At 39.4% G+C, this 10,067-nt stretch overlaps 1 protein-coding gene across 1 annotated transcript; it reads right to left on the minus strand.

The window, feature by feature from the left end:
• Positions 1-1,258: 1,258 nt before the first annotated feature.
• On the minus strand, positions 1,259-9,367 carry LOC110526244 (adhesion G protein-coupled receptor G3-like). Its single transcript, XM_021607046.2, has 14 exons — positions 9,316-9,367; positions 9,046-9,156; positions 8,398-8,565; positions 7,821-8,124; positions 7,460-7,586; positions 7,235-7,363; positions 6,296-6,415; positions 6,058-6,100; positions 5,858-5,958; positions 5,421-5,545; positions 4,876-5,144; positions 4,580-4,670; positions 4,147-4,427; positions 1,259-2,178 (listed from the first exon to the last, which is right to left on the minus strand). The coding sequence occupies exons 1-14, from the start codon at positions 9,320-9,322 to the stop codon at positions 2,096-2,098; spliced, it is 1,959 nt and encodes a 652-aa protein (XP_021462721.2). The 5' UTR covers positions 9,323-9,367; the 3' UTR covers positions 1,259-2,095.
• Positions 9,368-10,067: the final 700 nt, after the last annotated feature.

Raw genomic sequence — 10,067 nt, forward strand, 5'->3', positions numbered from 1 at the left:
AGCATAATGTGGGGATTATTTTGACTATAACAAATACTCAGATGAAACATATTGTGCTATTTATCACAGACTGCTTGTGTCAAAGTTTAACAAGGACTCTCTCCTCCTCACCAGTGTCATGATCAAAGATATGATCAAGAGCCTCACATAGAGTATATAATTTGGTCATTGTGATGCCACAGAATGAATTGTGAGCAAGACCTCAAAAAGGATTTATATACCTATATATATACCTCTATATATTATTGAAACAATGTTGTGATTGTTTGTGAGAATGCCAACAGGTGTGGTTCCTGTAGGGGAAAGATTCTACTGGGGAAAGGTGAGAGGTGTGTGTGTGTGTGTGTGTGTGTGTGTGTGTGTGTGTGTGTGTGCGCTCAAACACAATTGCATGTGGGGGTCTAGGAGAGGAAGTGTGTCCTTCTGATGAATTTGCATGTGCCTGAACTCAATTTTATACACTAATTGTAGTCTCACCCATTCATTTCTAATGACCGGTCATTTTTGACCGGGAACACCACAGGTGTACAAAAGATAAATAAAACACCCAAAATGTTATGAAAATTATCAAAATGTATTTTGTGTGTTCAGATGCCCTGCGTGGACAAAGTCATGGAACCTTATGACAATCAGATTAAATTAACTATATTTTTCAGAGAGAAAACTTGTAAATTGGTCCAATTCGACCTGAACACAGCAGGAGGGTTGAGAGTTGTTCATTTGTTAGGCTTTTGGTTAAAGGTACAACGCAGTCTTGATTATTGAATTACCTTTGATCTAGTTCAGTCTTATCAATCAAATAAACATATTAATCTCTTACCTACTGTAGCTAGATGACTGTGGGCATTTTGTCCTTCGAGACTGCTAGAAGGACCACGGGTCATATTAGAGTGTGTAGCAATGTTGCACACCTGTGTAAATGAGATATTTCTGTATTTAATTTTCGAAACATTTGCAAAATGTTCTAAAGACATTTTTTTTAAACTCTGTCATTATTTGGTAGATGGGTGATTTTTTCCCCCACATTTAATACATTTTGAATTCAGGATGTAACACAACAAAATGTAAAATAACTCAAAAGGTATAAATACTTTCTGAATGTCGAAGAGAGAATGATGACCAGCAAAAGACAGTTCATCACAATCAATTGTGTACGAGATTTGCCTGTCGATGTTTGGGAGGGGAAAAAGTAGTCATAGGTTTCAATTGAACCCCCTCAATATCAACGACACAGTAGGCCTCTAGGATATCTATTTCCTTTTTTTTAAATGGCACACAAGAAAATACAAAACAATATGATCACAAAGTAAAAGGAGAACAAAAACAGCATGTGCAGAAGAGGTAGAAAACCCCAGAGAGGCTTCTGAGGCATCTCCCCCTTTCAAATTCTTATGGAATTATTATTTTATACAAAGAAAAGGTTTACACAATCTAAAAATGTTCATTTCTAAACATTGATTTCCTATCCCTGCAAATATGGTGTTATGCTAAGGTACTATCTACTTGTAGGCCTAATGTTCTCTCAGGTAGCCCATAAGCTAGGAGGTTATATACTGTACACCTATTCTGCAAAAACCAAAAGGGAATTCAAATTCTCCAAAATGTTAGATGGACTAAAAAATGGCATATCTTTCAGAGGGTTTTTGATAACAGTCAAAGAAACAGAAAGGCACCAATTCACAGTCGACCACATCACCTTACCCTCGTGTACGACGGTGAGTGATCGATTGGTTATCCAAACGTATTTGATTATTTTCAGAGATGAAAATCATTTGAACCTAATAGATGTGTTCCCTGTTTGCCTTGGACTATACACATCAAAACTGAATATGCATGGAAGATATGTCACAAAATACAACAATATGAACACAAAGTGCAATAAACAGCACAACTTTGAAAAGTAAAAAAAAGTATTATGAGCACAGCAAGCTTACGAGCAAACCTGGAAACCTAGGTTTGCCTATAGTGAAAGTTATAAACCAACATACTAAATATTGTGCTTCTGTGGTAATAAAATGGAAGCAGTGGTATTAGTAGTAGAAGGTTTAACCGTGTTAGTCAAGGGACTGGCCTATAAGGCTGGTTGCATCTCAGTTCAAGAAGATACAGTGGTTGCCTTGGAGATAGATGCCTTCTCTGGCCGAGTTAAAGCCCAATAGCGTAGAAAGAGGAAGAGGCCTGTAGGGTGCAATAAACATTTTTACTGAATTACAAGAGCTGCTCTTGGAAGATGATAAGTCTGTGTTTGTATACAATAGTGAGACACATTGGTGTAGCTGTAGGTCCCTGACCATTGACAACGTTATTTGACTGGTTTGGTCATCTGGTGTCAATGCCACAGCCAGGACATTACCTACAGTGTTTTATAAAGGCATGCTTTTACTTACACCAATGTAAATATGTTTTGCATCCATCATACTCCTAGATCGACATTATCGGTCAAAAGTTTTGGAACACCTTCTCATTCAAGGGTTTTTCTTTATTTGTACTATTTTCGAGATTGTAGAACAATAGTGAAGACATCAAAACTATGAAATAACACATATGGAATCATGTAGTAACTAAAAAAGTGTTAAACAAATCAAAATATATTTTATGTTTGAGATTCTTCAAATAGCCACCCCTTGCCTTGATGACAGCTTTGCACACTCTTGGCATTCTCTCAACCAGCTTCACCTGGAATGCTTTTCCAACAGTCTTGAAGGAGTTACTGAGCACATGTTGGCTGCTTTTCCTTCATTCTGTGGTCTGACTCATCCCAAACCATCTCAATTTGGTTGAGGTCTGGAGATTGTGGATGCCAGGTCATCTGATGCAGCACTCCATCACTTTCCTTCTTGGTCAAATTGCCCTTACACAGCCTGAAGGGAGTTGAGTCATTGTCCTGTTGAAAAACAAATGATTGTCCCACTAAGCCCAAACCAGATTGGATGGCGCATTGCTGCAGAAATCTGTGGTAGCCATGCTAGTTATGTGTGCTTTGAATTCTAAATAAATCACAGACAGTGTCACCATAACACCTCCTCCTCCATGCTTCACGTTGGGAAATACACATGCAGAGATCATCCGTTCACCCACACTGCGTCTCACAAAGACATGGCGGTTGGAACCAAAAATCTCCACTTTGGACTCCAGACCAAAGGACAAATTTCCACGGATCTAATGTCCATTGCTCATGTTTCTTGGCCCAAGCAAGTATCTTCTTCTTATTGGTGTCCTTTAGTAGTGGTGTCTCTTCAGCAATTCAACCATGAAGGCCTGATTCACACAGTCTCCTCTGAACGGTTGATGTTGAAATGGTTCTGTTACTTGAACTCCGTGAAGCATTTATTTGGGCTGCAATTTCTAAGGCTGGCAACTCTTATGAAATTAACGTCTGCAGCAGAGGTAACTCTGGGTCTTCCATTCATGTGGCGGTCCTTATAAGAGCCAGTTCATCATAGTGCTTGATGGTTTTTGCGACTGCATTTGAAGAAACTTTCAAAGTCCTTGTAAATATCTGTATTGACTGACCTTCATGTCTTAAAGTAATGATGGATTGTCATTTCTATTTTCTTATCTGAGCTGTTCTTGCCATAATATAGACTTAGTATTTTACCAAATAGGGCCATCTTCTGTATACCCCCCTTCCTTCTCACAACACAACTGATTGGCTCAAAAACATTAAGAAAGAAATAAATTCCACAAATTTACCATTTAAGAAGGCACACCTTTTAATTGAAATGCATTCCAGGTGAGTACCTCATGAAGCTGGTTGAGAGAATGCCAAGAGTGTGCAAAGCTGTCATCAAGGCAAAGGGTGGCTTTTTAAAGAATCTCAAATATAACATATATTTAGATTTATTTAACACTTTCTTGGTTACTACATGATTCCATGTGTTAATTCATAGTTTTGATGTCTTCACTATTATTCTACAATGTAGAAAATAGTAAACATTTAAGAAAAACCCTTGAATGAGTAGGTGTTCTAAAACTTTTGACCTGTAGTGTATGTACTATTGCATTATCAGCAGTAAAATTACCATGATGAGATTTTTATCATTGACTTTTCATGAGATTGTGCTCCTGTACACAGACCTACTGTGTATGTATGTGTGCATGTGTGTACCTGATGTGAATGAGAATAAGGGCTGTATCTTATCTCACCATGGAGAGAGTTGATGGTGCAGAAGATGTAGAAGGCTGTCTCCCTCAGGGGGCCAAACTGGAAGAGCAGGACCCCCCAGGAGACCCCCAGGAGCCAGGCCAGACCCAGCAGACTGAGTACTGTCCCCCTGTTCATACCCCTCTCCCTCAGGACAGGACTCTGACGGTGGGCCCTCACCACCTTCACTGTCACAGACCCAAAGCACAGCATGTTCACCGCGAATGTCAGCACGAAGTATGAGAAGGACACCGTGGTCAGAGCAGAGTCAGTCAGCCAGCACCTACGGAGGGACGGACGGACGGACGGAGAGAGTCACAGACACAATCACATACATACACAGACAGGGACACATTCAGTAAATGTTTTACAGAGAGTAAGGGAGTCTTTGGTGATTTGAAAACACATCATTATGAATATCATGATATAGCTTACATTTGAATAGCACCACCGTCTTGCTGGTATATTCTGTATTCTCCATATTTGCCACAAGCAACAATTATGGTAACTACTATGCCAGGTATTCCTGAAAGAGATGTGGTTCCCCGTTGAGTCAAACACCAAGAGACATCGTTGATTCCTTAAAGCGATGAAAGCTGGAAGGATACAAAGATCCCATGGACAATACCACATGGACAATACCATGTGCAGCTTGGTGAAACAGTTTCACTTCTCATTGATCAGGTAAAGTCCAGTCATACTTGTCCTCCCCATTGACTTAGTGCACTCACCCCATCCTACCAGGCCCAGTTTGAGGAGGTATCTGTTGACGTGGATGTTGAAGACCCGGATGATGAGCAGATAGAGGTGGAAGCCTTCCAGGGAGAACCAGGTGAGGGTGCACAGCAGAGAGTAGTGGGTGGCTGCTGCCGTAGCAACACACAGGCCATGGACACCAAGAGAGGCTAGGCTGTCATTGATGAGGAAGGTTAGGTTGAGGCACAGCAGCGCCACACACAGGTGGATGTGGATGCACAGGGAATCATCAGATTTTCCCCTTCTGGGGGAAGAAGAGATTGAAATCTATTTTCAAAATCAACAACATAGCAAAGCTCATTGTTAAGGCAGTTTCCTCTATAGGTTCCTTCTGCTTCCTCTTTGGGGTCAAGTTTCTGTAAAAACACTGCGTGACAACTGCTGATGTAAAAAGAGTACTTAGAATAGAAAAACGAGTTTTTCCAATGAGGATGTTCTGTTTGAGTGGCATTGTGTGTATTGGCTCGTTGTTTGCATGTTGTGGACATACTGTAAGTATTAGTTGGCAGTATAATCTGACCTGAGGTGGATGAGGAGAGCCAGACACAGGAAACAGAGGGATATTCCACAGCCTACCCTGGACAACAACGTCAGCAACCACACAGAGGAGGAGCTCAGACTGGCACTGGAGCCACTGACCGGAGACTGCCGTCAACAAAACACACAGTGGCTAGATCACACGTTGGTTGAGTGTTTCATTTTGGGTTGAAATGATTCCGTATTGTGGTACAGCACAATTTAAAATGAAAGGTAATTTCCGATTGAGCGGACAAACAAGTCACTTAGCGTGAATGCAGTCTCCGCGAACGTGGGAACATTGCACTGAACTCTCAGTGGTGCTATACGCCAGATCTTCCCTAATACAGTTTGAATCAAGCCCTTAATCAATTGATCAAACAAATGTTAAAGTGAGGTCACAACATATTTTAAGAGTTAGGTTAAGAAGTTATTTCTCACCATAAGTATAGCGAAGAATGAAAGGTGGTTACAAGAGCACACTGTTTCATTTTCCTTTGTCTCAGTGACACATCCAGAGGAATTCCAATGTGCAACAGTATCTGTGTAACAAAGAGATACAGTAAAACATTTTCAACATTTCATTTAGTTGTATATAGTGCATCATAAAACTATTTTGTTTAGTTAATAAATAATACTACCATTTTCAAGATCCCAGAACACACATGTTAGTGATTTGTTTTCCTATCAGAGAGAATAGAACCTGATTAGATCCTTCTTCTATTCTAATCCAATCCACACCATATCATAAACATGAATTATTGGAGATGTAAAAGCGATTGATAGATTTTTGACAGGTGACAGAACAAAAACATAACAAACATTTAAAAAAGAGAGCGTGACGGTTGATTGTGATGTAGATATGCACTGCTCACTAACCACTGATGCATTCTGGAAGTGGAACGTGATCTTAAAATAGTTGCTGAGGCCTGAGATGTCCTCTCCCACATCGACGGATACCACTCGACTGTTTAGGAGCTCAGTGTTGTTCTCCTCCACCTAGTAGGGATCAGAAGAGAGGATATACATTCTCTCTATAGATACAAGTTAATAAGAAATGTCAAAGAGGACAACAATTCTCCTCAGAACCAAATACTTTCAAGGATATCTTTTTCTATAGGCACTGGGTATGATGTTTGAGTCACAACAACGTATTTCTCAGTGAACTTGTTCTCTTTTATCTGATGTTGTGTCCACAAGTTGTGTTGTAGTGTATTTTGAGCATAGTGTTACTGATAGCTAGCCTAATAGCATGACAATGAATGAATGAAGTAGGAGATCAGGCAGTCAGTTTGCATTGTAACTTTACACAGATGACAGCGATACAAGTGGTTGCTGGGTCTTTCCGAGAAACTGTAAACGTGCTCATAGAGCTACTTTCCATAGCAGGCTGTCACGATGCAGTTTGATTAAGGGCTTCATTGAAATGTGCACTCCATCAGATAATGTTGGTACCAATGTATATAGCTTTTTGTTTTCTTTTGTTCTACTGTTATTGACTGTATGTTTTGTTTATTCCATGTGTAACTCTGTGTTGTTGTATGTGTCGAATTGCTACGCTTTATTTTGGCCAGGTCGCAGTTACTAATGAGAACTTGTTCTCAACTAGCCTACCTGGTTAAATAAAGGTGAAATAAATAAATAAAACTGTGTTGTCACCACATGATTCACAAACTGGTGTTAAATGAGAAAGTACCACAGATGTTTTTCTGTGCTTTTGTTAAAATCAGGATGTCCTGAAATATGTCTGTGTGTTATGAGTGCAGGACTGTTTCATTAGTAATCTCTGAGATGTTGTGGTTGTTACTGTTGTTTTACCGGGAACAGGCTGTCATTCTCAAACCAAAATACTCCCAGGTTAACTTCCTCTGCCGTGTCTCCCAGGAAAACACGTAAGGCCTCAGTAGGAATCTCCAACCAAATGTCATCCATCTTCTCCATCGTGGCCTGGTGGAGATGGAGAAAGAGTTATACATGTGATTATCTCCCCATTTTGCTTTTGACCTCTCTCTCTCTCCATCACTCCATTTCGTTGATGCTTACATTATTGGTGGAGGGTAGAGACATTCTAAAGTTTAGCAAATTGTTCTTCTGATGTGATGTCACTGAACCTTTGATGCCGTCTAGGATCACTTTCTGAGGTCCCTGCTTGGTAATGTTGTGAAATATGCTGTTGTAGGGAATATTAAAAAAAATCACATTTCTGAATAATTCAGCCCAAAACGAATCCATGAAAATATGTTTAGCTTTCAGTCAGACATTGACATAGCTCAAATTACATTAAAAATGCATTTCAGTCAGGGCCGGCCCTAGGCATAGGTGACATAAGCAACACACTTTTGCTTAGGTCCCCCAAAAGGCTAGGGCCGGCCCTGATTTCAGTTAAAATAATACGTGGACTCACTTTTTTATGAAACGCAACTGCCGACCAGTCATTATTGTTTTTGCCTTTCTTTTACATTTTCTGAGAAATGCATCAACAGAGGTCCGGTTATTATTTGCATAAGTCAGTCCAATGTTTTCAGAATCACATTCTCTCGCAATGTGTGAGGTTTTGGTTGTGACTTTATTTTCAATTCTAATAGTAGTTGCCTGACTAGTAGTGGACTGATTTGTCATTTTAATAAAGGCCCATTGATCCACACATTGTATTAGAGGTCTGTCTTTGCAGTTGTCAACATATGGCTGCGTGATGTTGATGGCGCAATCTGTAAGTAGAGAACAGAGTCCAGGCTATTGGTCAAATCAACAATCACTGAGTAAAAACACATGCTTTATTTTGGCTAATGACAGTAGAAGACTAGATCATCTACACATGATTCCTCTCGGGCAAATGGGCCATGTTTGTTTCAAACATTTGAGAATAACCTGAATGAAGTTTAAATAAATGAATGCAAATGTGTTACTCAGATTTGTAATAAGTGTTTTCAGCAGCTGGACATCAAGGTTCGAGAAATGGCACTTTGCTGTATCAAAATTACCTAAAAATCCAGACGACAAGTCAGGAAATTCGCAGGTTGTGTTCCATGTGAATGAAAATGACACCTGTCTTGAGTCTAAATCGATGCACTGCTGGATATGACTTATCTCCATAATTAAAGTACACATCCGTGTAAGACTGGAGATTTGAGTGCAGAAGTGTTCATGCCCTGGAAGCACGGCAAGAAAGTTAGCGATCCCTGAACAGTATTCCATGACTTACTTCAGCTTAATACAAACTAAACACAAAAAAGACTTTCATGCTCAATAAATTATGTAACAGTCCTAATGACAATATACACTCATGTAATGTATTTAATAATGTAGTAATAAGTACTAAATTGTTTGCCAATAACACCACTGGACTACAAAAAGTTACATAGTCCACCATCATGAAAGCTGTTGTCAATGTATATGAGGAAATATATATTTTTTAAATAAAACATGCAAATGTAATATCAGTCAAACATGACTAAACATCCATTGTTTATACTCTAATACTGTAATACACACAAATTGTTCTATGTAAAAGACTTACTAAACCTCCAGGGAAGAAAAAACATTTGAATATTGTGAATTTGGAGTGAGAAGAGACATTTCAATACATTAGCCTAGTTAGTTAGTTAGTCTACACATTGGTCTATACTCACCAGGTGGGGAAGAGGATGCTTTATAAACCGCCAACACAAAGAAATAAACCACCAACACAAAAACGCCATAGCCACATTGTGAAAGTTGAAACATATTAGATGAAGATGGAACTGTAAATTAGAAGAAGAGCACATTATCAGATTTCAGGAAAGACCTTATTTCAGTGGTACATAACCTTACGTAAAGTGTAATATTCATGTGCGGCATGCATGCTGTACATTTTGTTAGTCAACTTAACAGAAACACGTTGCAGAAGGTGTTCAACTTACCTTTCATATGAATTGATCCCTATCAAGCTCCGCACTCGCACCGCTCTGTGACTGACGAAGAGAAGTCAATATCAAAGGAGGAAAAATGTCATGTTTTGCATGTGGTGGTTAAAGGTCCAATGCAGCCATTTTTATCTCAATATCAAATCATTTCTGGCTCACAATTAAGTACCTTACTGTGATTGGTTTCAATTAAAATGGTCAAAAAGAAACAAAAATAGCAATTACTCCGGCAAGAATTGTACTAGGACTGCTTAGGAGTCATCTGAGTAGGGAGTAGAAACTGAAAACAATCTGTTATTGTCAGAGAGGTTTGGTACTTTATTTCGTAATAGTTTATGAACTAATTTACCACCCGGTGATGTCACCAAGCACACTCTTAGAACAATGGAACCTTAAAGGGCTCTTCGGCTGTCCCCATAGGAGAACCCTTTGAAGAACCCTGTTGGTTCCAGGTAGAACCTTTTGGGTTCCATGTAGAACTCTTTCTACAGAGGGTTCTACATGGAACACAGGGGTTGTACTTTGAACCAAAAAGGGTTCTCCTATGGGGAGAGAGAGCAGGACAAAACTCCATCCCACCAAAACAGAATGAAATTTCAGGCGGTGTGCCGAGGAGTCTGAAAACACCAAATACCATAACAGAAATGAGCAATTTTCTGGATACAAATATGAACCCAGTATTTTTTGTAATTATACATGATCGGAAATGTTTTTATTTTCTGGAGCCAGCAACAGTGGTGATTTAAGCA

Source organism: Oncorhynchus mykiss, chromosome 6 (assembly GCF_013265735.2).
Source record: "Oncorhynchus mykiss isolate Arlee chromosome 6, USDA_OmykA_1.1, whole genome shotgun sequence".
In the NCBI taxonomy this organism is placed as follows: Eukaryota; Metazoa; Chordata; class Actinopteri; order Salmoniformes; family Salmonidae; genus Oncorhynchus; species Oncorhynchus mykiss.